A 14,642-nucleotide genomic window follows, 5' to 3' on the forward strand; every position below is an offset into this window, starting at 1 on the left:
TTGCCTATGCCTCAGATGTCTCTACTTAGTGCTGTTTATCCTGATGAAATTTCTACTCCTAAAGTCACTCAGTTAGGTTGAAGATAATCTTCAGAAAGCCTCTGTTAAGATGCTTATGATCACCTATTAGTTCATCAGATGCCTCAAACGTCATCTGGAAAGTGGAATACTAATATCATGATTTTATATTTTGTCTCAAGAGCTCAACACTCAAAAGGTTTTGTAAGAAATTCTTATTGTTTAACAAAGAAATCATCTCTATCTGGAAAGGCCTCATAAAAAAAAGAAGATGCAACATTCTTTTTAGATGGTTCTTATATTTAGTGGTATTTTAAAGAATTCATAGAGGGAGAAAGCATTTTGCTTAAAGGGTTAAGGATATCCTTCAACAGAATAAAAACAGGAGTTACTGACTCTGGGATATACATCCATTTACATATTTATTGGGTGTGTAGTCTGTATGAGGCCCTGTGTTAGGCAGGCCCTGGGGAAAGATGGGGTCCTTATCTCATAGAGCTTACCACCTGGTGGGGGAGCTAGACAAACCAACAAATGAACAATTGATTATCTAACTAACTATAACTATCAGAGGAAGCATGAGGTATGTACCTGGGGCATCCGGGAAGACTTTCCTAAAGGATGCTTATGCTAACTGGGAAGGCTTTCCTAAAGGATGCTTATGCTAAACGTAAGACTACGTAGGCTTTGCCTAAGCAGAGAAAGGAGGAGGAGTTGAAGAGGAAAGAACAGAATGTGCACAAAGGCCTTGAAGTGGAAATAAGCTTGGTGCAATTAAAGAACTTAAAAACTGGTGTAGCTGGAGTCTAGAGAGCTACAAAGGAGGGCAAAGTGCCAGATGAAGCTGGGAATGCAGGAAGCTCTGCCAGACAGTGTGTTGCCTTGAAGGCCTTGCTAAGGATTTGTCCTCCAGAGAGCACTGGGAAATCCTTAAAGGGATTTAAACAGGAAAGTGATAACATCTGATTTGCACTTCAAAAAGATAACAAGCAAGTGAACAGAAAAGGTATTTCTTAGTACAATTAATCTTTACCTCAATTTTATGATGAACAGGTTATCAAGCCCTTTAAGTGGCTCCTAACTTTTTTTTTTTTAGTATTCAGTATATTGGATATGGATCTTCTATCCTTATTTACATAAAAAATTACTTCCAAATTTTTTTCCTACTACACTGAGAAGTCTCTGTAAACTAAGAATATATTATTTTATCTCCAGGCAACAAGCTTTGTGCCTGGCACAAAGCAACAACTCAGATTCCCGGATCGCATAGTTCAGTGGTTCTTTTGTGAAACTGAGATGTTAATTGGCTAATCATTTATTAGATTTTATTTTCTAAATGGACTAATTCTGAATATGAATTCAAGTTTTTAAATGGTCAAACCCTTAGTACTTGCTGTAGGTTAAAACTATGAAGTAGGCTATAAAGTTACACTAATATTAGGAAAAAAACACTGTATATCCACTGACTCCCAATAATACTGCTTTTCTCCTTTTTACTAGCTGCAGAAGATTCAGGAGGTGGTGGTGATGACAAAAAGTCCAAAACATGTCTAATGCTGTAATACAGTCCAACTGGTCTAAATTTCAAATATTGTTTCTACATTTGAAGACAACAAGAAAACATTCAAAAGAACATCAGCAAATTTCATTCATCAAACCATCAAGTAACAGAGTAAGAGAATCTTCAGAAAAGCTACCCTGTGACTAGCATGAGAAAATATACTGCTAGCCTAAAAGCCCTGAGGGTAAAGTTAAGTTCAACGAAAGTGCAAAATAAGACAAAAATAAGTGCATTTTTGGTGCCAATTTGTTTTAAATTAAAAATAATATAATCCTGAAATTCGTCACCAATTCTTTTCTTTAAAGGTTCTTATTAACTGTATTCATTTACTAGGGCTACTTACAGCAAAATGCCCCAGACTGGGTGGCTTAAACAAACAACAGAAATTTATTTTCTCACAATTCTGGAGACTTGAAGTCCAAGATTAAGGTGTTGGCAGGGTTGGTTTCTTGTGATGCCTCTCTCCTTGGTTTGCCAATAGCCATCTTCTCCCTGTGTCTTCACCTGGTCTTCAGTCTTCCCTCTTGTGGGTCTGTGTCCTCATTCTTCTTATAAGGACACCACTCATATTGGATTAGGACCCACTCATATGACCTCATTTTACCTTAACTACCTCTTTAAATGCCCTATCTACAAATACAGCCGCATTCTAAGGTACAGTGGTCAAGATTTCAACATAGGAATTTCAGATGGGACACAATTCAACCCATAACATTAATAATAATCATGATTCACACCTCACATCCCTTCCTGATCCAAAAGTCTCTCATCAACATGTCTTAATGTAAGAGTAAATAGAGTATAGAATGTGTAACGTATGTAAATACTATATAAGAAACAAAGAAAAAGGATGTTAAATGTTATTCCATCTGAAATGCTTCTTTCCTCCACTTTTTACCCTTGATAATAGTGAAGACCACACCACTTTTAGCAGCTTAAAAGTACATCGTCATCCTACACCCATCCTTTCCCCCAAGTCTGAAATCAATTATTTTATGTGTAACTAAGAATACATTCTTACATTCAGAACTATTCTCACTGAAAGAATTATCAATTTGTAAGACATTACCTGGATAATCCTAATGCAAGTTAAATCAGCTAATAAATATTATGCATTATTAAGAAGCATGTGATTTGATTATGCAAAAACATTACTATCAAAAACAGTTCAGAAGGACTTTTAACAGAGATTACTTTTAAAAATGATTACTAGGACTGTCTACCAGGAATTCTAAATATTGACCTGTCAAGAGAAACTAATCAACTACTTCTACTACATGGTACATATCCGTACATCAGAGAAGATTTCTTTCTTACCTGTAATGACCAAATTATAAAACAGACCAAATATTAATTATACCACAGATTTTCTTGTAAAACGTATCTAAATTATAATGAATTGGTCTCTGAACCTCAAATGTTTTGTTATAGAGAAGACAGTGTTCAGTTTTAAGCAGTTGAGAAATAAATCACCATTTGTTACATTTTTACAAGTAAGTCAGGTACTGTAGAATTATGAGATTCTTCCTCTCACATTAGAATATAAGGTTCACGAGAGGAAAGATTTTTTTGCCTCTTTTTGTCTGTTTTGTTCACATCTCTATGCTCACACTTAGAGTAGTGCCTGGCACAAGGTAGGCACTCAGTAAACATGAATGAATATTTTGAATAAATATTGTAACAAACATATAAATGAAGAGTGCCTGGAAGTTAATAAAATATTTTTAGGGAGAAAAAAACTCAATATATACACCCAAATGATTGTTGTCTATATGTTATCACCTTTGGTGATATATGTACATCTTATTTTCATTGCTTAAAATAATTTTGAAACCACACTTCTAGGATTATTTTAGAAACTGTATAAGAAACCCTCTTCCTTTAAGCCTTATATAATTTTAGACCCCAAAATATCAGTCAGCTCAAACAACTTCCTCTCCTCATTCACTAGAAAATGAACTGAGGGGCAGAGATGAGGAGGTCTGCAAAAATAGGAACTTTGCTTAAGAGCAAGTATAAGAAAGCATAACTTCATATCCCAAACCAATGGTCTGCTGAACACCACTGACTACACTACGGCCAAGATTAAGATAGGTCTGCTGGAGAATTAATCTTTAAACTCTAGATAACAGATAATCAACAAGGACCTACTATATAGTACAGGGAAATCTACTCAATATTCTGTAATAACCTATGTGGGGAAAGAATCTGAAGAAGAATGGATATATGTATATGTATAACTGAATCACTTAGCTGTACACCTGAAACTAACACAGTGCTGTAAGTCAACTATACTCTAATATAAAATAAAAATTAAATTTAAAAAAATCTTTAAACGCATCATCTTGAGGCCTTTCCAAAGACTCCTTTAAAATATGACTCCCATTATCTGCCATTGTGTATGAATGGATTAAACACTGATTACATATAATGATCTAAATTTATAAATGAACTTGATGTCCATAAACCATACTTGCAATACCAAATATATGGATCTATTTTAAAAGGGTCTTTAAATATTCTTCCTAGTCACTGTTTAGTTTTGCAGGAATTTTATTTTCTGATGACCAATAAACTGTATTTTTATCATAAAATGTTTTAGCTTCATATATTCTATTACTAATATAAGTTTTGCCGCTGGACATTTCAACACTTTCCTCAGAAATCAAGATTCTTTTTCACTAAAAGTTGTGAGCTGAGAACGACAAAACAAAATTGTTTACTTATCTGTTGGTTAATAAACCAATACTGATTTACTGTTTTCTGATGGTTTAGAAATGACTGCATAATTATTTCCTAGATACTTCTTTTGTAGCAGTGTCTCACACATAACAGAAGCATGATATTTAATGAATAACAACTGTTTAATTAAAAGATAATCTGATACTATTTAAAAATAAGATACTATAATTGCCTATTTTACAGTTTAATGCCAATCATTCCATGTTTAAATGTCATTTAAAATAGCATATCTTCAACAAAATAATTGGAATGGTACAATCATTTTTTACAGGTCCTCTCTTACTCACCAAATCATGCATCTTCTCCTCTATTAACCTCTTGGCTGTTTATAAAAATGGGTCTGACCTTTTGAAAAAAAAAATCAATATATCCTTTTGAAAATTTGATGAAAACTATGGACCCTTTCCCCAAAAAACACACATAATTACAGAAGTTTACACATAGATTCTAGGAGTGTTTAGATTTCCTGAAGCACATCCACTGACTCTTGTGGGTATGAACCCCAAATTAAGAAGTTACATTTTGGACTTCCCTGGTGGCACAGTGGTTAAGAATCCCCCTGCCAATGCAGGGGACATGGGTTCAATCCCTGCTCCAGGAAGATCCCACGTGCCGTGGAGCAACTAAGCCCGTGCTCCACAACTACTGAGGCTGCTCTCTACAGCCTGTGAGCCACAACTACTGAGCCCAAGTGCCACAACTACTAAAGCCCGTGCGCCTAGAGCCCGTGCTCCACAACGAGAAGCCACCGCAGTGAGAAGCCCGCGCGCTGCAACGAAGAGTAGCCCCTGCTCGCCGCAACTAGAGAAAGCCCACGTGCAGCAACAAAGACCCAATGCAGCCAAAAATAAATAAATTTATAAAAAAAAGTTACATTTTATAAAATATCTCTGCATATAAGTATATCCATATCTGTATGACTGTATCTGAGACAAGCTCTATGCACACAGTATTGTTCAGTTAAATTATGTTACTGTATAATCTCTGCTGAAGAGTCAAGTTTCATGAACACATCTGCTGTTTTAGACTACTGGAATCTCATTTGGCCCCCTGTGGTATTAATTTACTTTATAAAAAATTACCTATACACTGGGGAATCAAATTTGATTGTAACAAACTCCGTTAAGTGGTAGAGGTGAGATGGAAGCAAGAGAAATGTAAGGAAAAAAAGAAAAGGCAGCTAATGACAAAATAGGTACTCAAAAGAGGGGTACGCGAAGACATACTTAATCTACTTTGTAATTTCGTGAGATCCCAATAATCCTAAAAATTTAAGCTGAGGCAAGGGAACTTAAATGTGAATCAGTGGGGAAAAAAAAAACCTACAAAAATATAGGCACAATGGATCTCTGTACTAGAGGATGTACTAGGTCCATACTCTAGGAGCTACAGATGGAACAGAGTTGTAGATAAACAACTGAAAAGATAAATAGGGAAAAGTGCCTCCAATAAAACTGAAAAACTTCCAAAGCATCTGACATCCTGAGAGTAGCTGTATTTTTATTTCCAAAGACAAACCACTCAAGTTGCAACTTGTAGACAAAATTTTGTGAAGAGGTTCAAAGTATATTTTCACATTAAGGAATGTAGGCATCCCTCTTCCATCTCACAGAAATAAACCTTGAAAATATTCATCAAATTCTTCTTCCCTATTTAAAAGAAAAAGTATACATATTGATTAAAATCAACAATTAGAGAAAAAAATTACTAGGTGACACATTATATGAGATTAATAAAAATAAAATATTTTAATCCAACATATTTGCTGATTCATTTATATAGCAATATATTTCATGATTCAGGTATCAAATAATTCTTGGCTTCTAAAATAATCATAACTATACCAAGACTGATTAAATTGAAAATGTATATGTTGGCACGTCTCCCTGAACGTATTTATTACCTAAGATTTTACTTTGAAGTACTTTGTGAAATGTCATTGCTTCTCTTTACTTTTTGGTTGACTTTATAACTTACTCTGTTCATTCTCATTTCAAATTATAGCCTGATCAAAAAATGAATGAAAAAAACAATTTTAAGGAAAAATACAAGTCTTACTCCTAGGAATAGGGAAAATCTGCTTAGGCTGCAGATTTTATTACTCTGAGAAGAGTAAATGTGTATCTGTAGTAGTGAAGATTATGTCTAAAACAAAGAACAGAACTCTGAAAGGAGATATTAAACTATAATGTGTTAAACTCTTATGAAAATTGTAAAGTACTAAATAAATACTAGTGCTAGGAGCCAGAGAAGTACAATGGAAATAGCACAGGTTTTCAAGTCAGACAGTGTTTTTTAAGTCCTAGCTCTGTCACTTATTTGCTGAGCAAGCAAGTTATTTAACTTCTCTGGGCTCAGTTTCCTTATCTATAAAATAAAGAACATCACATTTCCTCATAGAGCTGTTCTGAAGATTAAATGTATGTACAATTGCTTTTCTCCCTTCTGGGAACAGAGAATCAAGCTGGACAAATTCTGTGTACCAGTCTCTTCAGAAAATGTTCTTTTAGATCAGAGATTCACAATGGGACTCCATCATTTGATTTTAAATAATTGTGAATGCATACAGCCACCACAACCATGTCCAAATTTTAAAAAAATTAATTCCAGAATCAGATAAAGTTGATTTAAAATTACCTACAATTTGGTATTCTCCTGGCTACTGTCCCTTTTCCGAAGCATGACAGCAAAATGCAGTGGAATTTTTTAAATTATAGTAAGAACTTAAATATATGAAATTAGCTGAATTTCTGTGTGAACTTAGATGTCAGTACCTGATGTCAAGTTTTTATAAGGTCACAAAGAGCTTTGGATTATGAAATCCCTCTTAGACTTTATTCATGTATCTTTACTGCCAAAAAGGTGAGTTGACTCCAAGACCTATTCTGTCATTTTCAGCTCTTCAAGGGAAAGTTATATGGTCAAAAGTTCAGCTGATAGTTTTACTAGGATAGCGATACCTTTTTTATAATCTGATCTATAATGACGATTCATTTGGGAATTCTTTATTTGGCTGAAAAAAATAAAGGTTAAGGTCATAGAAAAAAACTAATCTTTTTTTTTTTTTTAAAAAAAACCTCTTTCCAACATACCTGAATTCTATTACACTGAGAACATATTATATAATTAGCAATATGTTTTATAATCAGCTTAAATTAGCGAATTATGATTGATTCAACAGGTCTCTTATTATGAACCAATATGCCTAGAGTAACAAAATGGGACTAAAATTTATTGAGCACTTACTATATTGGTAGGTATTGTGCCAGACCAGGTGCTTTACATTCTTTATTCTATTAAATCTTCACAATAAACTCTTTGTAGTAGGTATTATTTTATCCCCTTTCAACAGATAAAGCTCAAGTGGTGAACATCCCAGTATATGAGAAGAACTGATAATATTCCAGCCTATATGCAGACAGCTCTTCCAACCAATAGCAGAGAACAATGCATGTGTTGACTTGTGTATCTCTCGGGGCTAAGGTGGCTGTTGGCAAGAAAACTTATACACCTGTATATATCTGCAAGGGGCTCCCCTGTATAGGTTTATGATAATCAGAATATCATGGATAGGCTGCTCTGGAAGCTAGTAAACAGCATCTCTCTGAAACAATGTGAGCTGAGGAAAGATTTACTCACCAAGAGGGAGCTGGACAAGTTGGCTGTTTATGGCCATAAACAATGGCTGGGAAAAAACTCTGACCTTAGCAGGCCAGGTGGTCCTTGGCTTTAAAAAGACATTCATGATGCTAAGTTTTTCATTAACTGTTATCAAAAATGGCTGTGGTCATAGCTTCCTAGACTGATGGAGAAGGTATGCATTATCATTGTCTATTAATACTATTATCAGGACTTACTGTGATTTTTCATCTGTCTCTGGTAGTGGGCCCTTCCAAAGTTCAGATTCTGAAGTACTTCCTTCCTCATCAGCGCTTCCTGTTCATTTAAAAGAGATTTTTTAAAATGTGCACATTACATTTAAAACACATTTTGAACTACCCACCAATGCAATTAAATAAATTCCAGATGTACCTGTGGTTTAGCTTCAACTTTTATGGCTCTCTGAAAATTTAATGCACTTTTCCAGACCAATAAATTCTTTTGAAAGATAATAAGCTGAGATATACCAAAGAGCCTCAGCAAATAGACCAAGGATTTAGAGTCTCATGGGAAACTTCTATAAGTTATACTGAGTTAAAGTAACAATTCCAATATTAACTCTATATTATAAAGGAATTATCTCTTGCAATACAGTTGTCTTTAATTTAGTTTCTTATTTTTATTGATCATACAAAAGACATGCAGGTTAAGATTTTTGTAGAGAGTATTTACATTAGGATCAAGACCTTAAGAACTGAACTAGTATATAGGACTAGCTAGTTAAATTATGAAAAAAAATTTGTCAGACTTAAAAAAAAATTAATGCTGATTACATTAACTAGAGGAAGTCCATTTCAATGAAGAAACAGATGTTCTCATACATTGTTAGGAGTAAATACCATTTTCTTGAGGAAAATCTGGCAATATAGATCACTTTAAAATATAGATACCCTTTGACCAGCAATGCTGCTTTTAGGAACTTAATTATTTACTTAGAATAAACGAGCACCTCAGATGTATGTACAAAGATGTCCATTGTATAACAACAACAGCGAAAGAAAACAAGTTAAATCCCCACCAATTAGGGATTAAGGCTTGGTTAAATAAATACTATACAGCTATTAAAAAAAAACCATAGCACATCTGAATTACCATAGAAAAATGTGTATGCTATATCAAAATTTTTAAAAGTTACAGAAAGCAGGCACAGTATAATACAATCTGTATTAAAACATTGTATCTACATATAGATATATATATTATTATTTATGAGTGTGTGTGTGTATATAAATAAATACACACACACACACACACATATATATATAAATAATTTGTAAGGACCAACCAAACTTAACAGTGATTATATTACTTGTGGGCCTGGGATAGTTTTACTCTTTAAGCATTTCCAAATTTTTTTATATTTTAAACAATAATCATGTATTACCTTTAAAGATCAGTAAAAACAATGTATTTTATTTTTAAAACATAACAAAATAGACATGTTTCAAATGAATCGCCCTATATTAGTCAACTAAAAATTATCAAATACTGAAACATGTATTATGAGACAACAAAATTATATGCCACAAAGTAATTATGTTAGCAAATAATTCCTCTCCAATAATGACCATTAGTCTGGAAAAGAAGTGACACAAATTTGGCCTGTCAATAAGAATGTACCTTAGTTAAACACAACACAAAAATAAAACAGTACTGATTTGCCATGGTGGTTCTAGCCTTTTTTCCTGTTGGACTTTGATCCTTGAATCAACATGTATGTCTGAACTTTGATCCTAATTGAATCTATTCTAGCACAAATTCTAACAAAAACAGCAAAAAAAAAAAAAAAAAAAAAAAAAAAAGGGAGTGGGGGTTTTGCTTCTAACGATCGACACACGAAGATGATAAAATTATAAAGCTCTGGGAATAAGATTCCCACTCAACCACAGCCAGCACTGGAACGCCAGTGTCCCAAACTGAATATGTGAAAAGAAAAAAGTCTTCTGCTTGGGACTTCCCTGGTGGCGCAGTGGTTAAGAATTCGCCTGCAATGCAGGGGACACGGGTTCGAGCCCTGGTCCAGGAAGATCCCACATGCCGCGGAGCAACTAAGCCCGTGTGCCACAACCACTGAGCCGGCGCTCTAGAGCCCGTGAGCCACAACTACTGAGCCCGCATGCTGCAACTACTGAAGCCTGTGCACCTAGAGCCCATGCTCTGCAACAAGAGGAGCCATCTCAATGAGAAGCCTGCGCACCACAACAAAGAGTAGACCCCTGCTCGCCACAACTAGAGAAAGCCCATGCGCAGCAACGAAGACCCAAGACCCAACGCAGCCAAAAAACAAAAACAAAACAAACAAACAAAACAGTCTTCTGCTCTTATTTTTATGAAAATTCACTAACTGAGATAAAGAAAGCACAGAAAAACTAATTAGGCCTAGTAAAGTTATCACCATGGTGTTATCCCGTTAATGATGTCAGAGAACAAACCTACAAGGCCTTTGAAAGTGGGCAGCTAATTTCAAAAGGCCTTACAACCACCTGTTTTCTTGTTCCCTCTCAAGAGTACTGCCCACATGCCAGCTTTCCTACACCAGTTTTCTGATAGCAGACGATCCAGTTTTACTAAAAAATACAATCAGTTTAGAATAACATTATAAAATAACTCTCTTTGAAAGAGGACATCCTGAAAAAGTGATCAAATATCCTTAGAGAATCAAATCTACAAGATTGGATTATATGACCTTTAAGGTCCCTTACAACCCTATGAATCTATTAATATTTAACTACGAATCTAAAACACCTAGTTCCATGAGGTTGACAGTAACTACAAATCACTTTTTTGATAACTGTTACAACCTGCCAGAGGTGGGAAGGGTGCTGCTAAGGAAATAACATTTAGAAGAACGGGCAACACAAAACGATGCTTGCATTTCTATCAGTATCAAATCTACACAGTAATTATTGACAAGTGGGGATCAGAATCTAAGTCACTGACTCTGTACTGGAAGGGGAGCTTGGAGGTCCAGCCCTTATCCAGTGAATGAACACCTTACTGTAATACTTCCAATAACAAGTGGCTGTCCAATCTAAACACCTCACTACCTCCTGAAGCAGCCCATTTCTCCATTCCTTTCTTCAGATAGTTCTAATTGACAAATTTTTCCTTAAATTAAGGCAAAAATCTGTCCTTGGGCTATTTTTATCCATAGACTCTAGTTCTGCCAACCAGCCACCAAAAATAAGTCTCCTACATAGTAGCAGTCTTGAAAATATCTACAGTTTCCATGTCTACCTCCTTACCCCTTCCCTCTTCACTTTTTCCTAAGCTAAACATCTACGGTTCCTTCAACCTTCTTCCTATAACAACATTTCAAGTTCTGACAACACTTTGGTTGTTCTATTCTTGACCTGCTTTAAGATTTCAATGTTGCTTTTAGAATGTAATGCAAACTGCATATAATTTTCCCTATATGCTCTGAATAATGCAAGTAGGTCTATCATCTTGGTTTTTCTGGATATTACATACCTAAATAACTTGGCCTACTGAAGAAGTGGCAAGTCTCCAATTATGAAAACAATGGACAGGTCAGACTTTTACAGACTTAACTTTTGATCTGACCCATTGTGAAGAACAAACACAAAATCTAATGTCCAGTATTTTCCTTTTCTCTGATATAATAGCTACAGGTTATCAAAGACTACTTCATATAAGACACATGCTTTACATGTTTATTATTTCACTTGACTCTGATAATAATCCAATGAAGTCAAGTCTCTTTATACCCATTTTACAGATAGAACTGAGACACAGATCAAATCATTTAATGTGGATTTGTGTAATATATCTGCCCAAACTGAGGTATAAAGAGTGGACTAACGTTTGATTCACTGATGAACAGTTATTGATGATATAAGTAAAAGAGCAGACTCTGGAGTTATAAACCTGTGTTTAATCATAGCTCTGCCATTAACCAACTATTTGACCTTATGCAATTTATGTAAATTCTCTGGGTCTTGGTTCTCTTATCTGCAAAATGGGTTATTATATGCCCATTACTATGATTAAATGAGGTACACAACTAAACCACTTGCGATTATGGCTGACAATCAACAAAAGCAAGTTAAAATTCTTTTTCCCCATAGAAATTGGGTTTTTCTTTATGGATCTGGTGTAAATAATCCATATGTTAAATGAGGGTAAAAGGGTAACTGAATATTATCCAAATGGAAATGAAATATATAATAGAAACAGCAGAATTTGAGTTGTAAAATTGCCAAGACTACCTAAGACAGGTCACTGACCACCTGAGAAGATATCTGGGTTTGGCAAACTATAAAAAGGTACATGTCCCCTGCTTGAAATGGTTCTACTTCAAGAACCAAGCTAAGCTAGAGATTCTTCAGGTTGGCTACAGTATTCTCCTCTCCCTACCACTAGAAGTTTGACCTAGCTGAGGAGGGTGAAGAGACATAAGATTATTTCTGGGAAATGAGGGAGGTTTGAGAGGGCTGGGGGAAGGACAGTGGGAGGGAGAAGGAAGGAAGAGGAAACAAAAGAATGAATATAAACAAGTCAGTCAAGACCTTTCCCCAAAAGATTTTTTAATAAAAATTGGAATTGGAGAAGGGCAATGTTATTTTTTTACATTAAATAGGCCTTCACACCTCTCACTGCAACAGATAGTTGGAAATTGGCAAAAACTATAAAATTTCGCATTTTAACCTGTGTATGCTTTCTAAAAATATATATACTTGCTACCCCATCCTCAGATAGCTTAAATCTATCGTCTCATGCCTGGCTATGTTCTATAAGCTGTCAGGAAACTTAATCTAATTTAGAAGAAGGAACTACTGATAGATTAGGATTCACATGGGGAGAAAGGAAGTGTCAGTGCTTTAAGGACACTTCAAATGTGTTGAAAACAAAATGGTATGAGTAAAATAATTCATAAGGAATATGTTGTATTCCTAAACTAGAAGAATAGCTCCACTGATATCTCCCTCTTCATTAAAATTTTAAACAGTAAATATCTTTAAAATTCTATTTCTCTAAAATTTCTGATTACTGAACACTTAAAAATTCTCCTTAAGAATTATATACTAGGGGCTTCCCTGGTGGCGCAGTGGTTGAGAATCTGCCTGCCAATGCAGGGGAAAACGGGTTCGAGCCCTGGTCTGGGAGGATCCCACATGCCGCGGAGCAACTAGGGCCGTGAGCCACAACTACTGAGCCTGCGTGACTGGAGCCTGTGCTCCGCAACAAGAGAGGCCGCGATAGTGAGAGGCCCGCGCACTGCGATGAAGAGTGGCCCCCGCTTGCCACAACTAGAGAAAGCCCTCGCACAGAAACGAAGACCCAACACAGCCAAAAATAAATAAATTAATTAATAAAATTTAAAAAAAGAAAAAGAAACTTAAAAAAAAAGAATTATATACTAAAATGCTAATAAAGTTTAAATTGAATGGTGATTTGGAGCAATTACTAAATATTTTCCTGAGTTTGCCACATAAATATATATTACTTTAAAATCAGAAAAAAATTAATTCTTAAGTTTATAAATTTACAAGTAAGGCTAGAAGTCTCAAATCTCTAAATTTCTATAAATAAGTCCAGATATTATAACATAAATTAGATATGTTATTGAACTACACTTTGTTAGACCCTATTTATTGCAAGTTCTTTAAGAAATTCTACATTGTATTACTGTTGAGATACAAGGTTACTGTTTGTTATATCACAAATGGATACCCCCTTTTATGAACCCACAGTAGATTCTGCTCTCAAAACTGCCTGGAAAAAGCTGAACACCCTGTGAGTTCTCTTTAATATTGTATGGGTACAATTAATCATTCTACTGGTGGTTTCCTTTCTTTCGTTTGGTTGTGAGGAAGAACAGTGACAAATCTGTGATCTACTTTTGCAATTATGCAAGACTTTTTGGTAAATATTTGTCTGTATTAATTTTACCTCTAGCTTTACTTTCCTATTCTATCTTATTTTTCCATTATTTTGATTTCACCTTTAAAAAATCTTATAGTATATATTTTTGTAAGTCATTGTGAATACTTTTTGGAATGTTGCAGGGAAAAAACAATAAAATTTGTAGCAAATATTCAATGAAATCCAATCTGATGAAAACTACAGGACTTATTAAAAACCTGACCAGTAACAACCGTTGCTAACATTTGCTTTCTATGTACAAACCACATATTTAATTTGATCAATCAAAATCACCAAATGACAAGCGATCACTCAGCCTTGTGCAATATAAGCAATATTTCTTAAATTTTAATCCACCTCCCCAATTTTTCTATCCCAACTTCATCCCTCTTGTTCTCTTCCTTCATACTTCATGATGTGAAGTTAAAATGTTTATCCACTGTATTTACTGAAAAAAAAAATTTATGCTCTTCTATACTTGACATAAGAAACTTTTAAATGTTCTAATTTGGGGAAGAAATACACTTTTGCTCTTTTTTCTATGATTTTTCTCACACAGTACAAAAACAAAAAATTTACATCAGAACAAGTCACAGTTTGTGGGAAACCCAAATTGTAAATAACTTGAATTTGTATACTTTTATTAAATAAAAACTTGATACTGTTGATAGAATTTTCTGATTTCACTGAGAGTGAATGTGCTGAAAAACAAAAACAAAAACAAAAAACCCAGCACTGTTTTGTCAAGAATTACCTTGCAGTGGTGTAACAGCTA

At 34.7% G+C, this 14,642-nt stretch overlaps 2 protein-coding genes across 3 annotated transcripts in view; one reads left to right on the plus strand and one right to left on the minus strand.

The window, feature by feature from the left end:
* PDE6C (phosphodiesterase 6C) overlaps positions 1-1,686 on the plus strand; it is a 59,681-nt gene extending 57,995 nt beyond the window's left edge. The window contains 1 exon segment of the mRNA XM_068548981.1: positions 1,519-1,686. Coding sequence (XP_068405082.1) covers positions 1,519-1,580 — 62 coding nt within the window. The 3' untranslated portion in view covers positions 1,581-1,686.
* Positions 1,687-5,801: 4,115 nt separating this feature from the next.
* The window catches only part of LOC137767734 (protein FRA10AC1), a 40,407-nt gene continuing 31,566 nt past the window's right edge, over positions 5,802-14,642 (minus strand). For both annotated transcript variants that reach the window (XM_068548982.1, XM_068548983.1), the window contains 2 exons: positions 8,179-8,257; positions 5,802-5,970 (listed from right to left, as the gene is read on the minus strand). In XM_068548982.1, coding sequence (XP_068405083.1) covers positions 5,928-5,970; positions 8,179-8,257 — 122 coding nt within the window. In that variant the 3' untranslated portion in view covers positions 5,802-5,927. The remainder of the gene's footprint in view (positions 5,971-8,178; positions 8,258-14,642) is intronic.

This window comes from Eschrichtius robustus, chromosome 7 (assembly GCF_028021215.1).
Source record: "Eschrichtius robustus isolate mEscRob2 chromosome 7, mEscRob2.pri, whole genome shotgun sequence".
Classification (NCBI taxonomy): Eukaryota; Metazoa; Chordata; class Mammalia; order Artiodactyla; family Eschrichtiidae; genus Eschrichtius; species Eschrichtius robustus.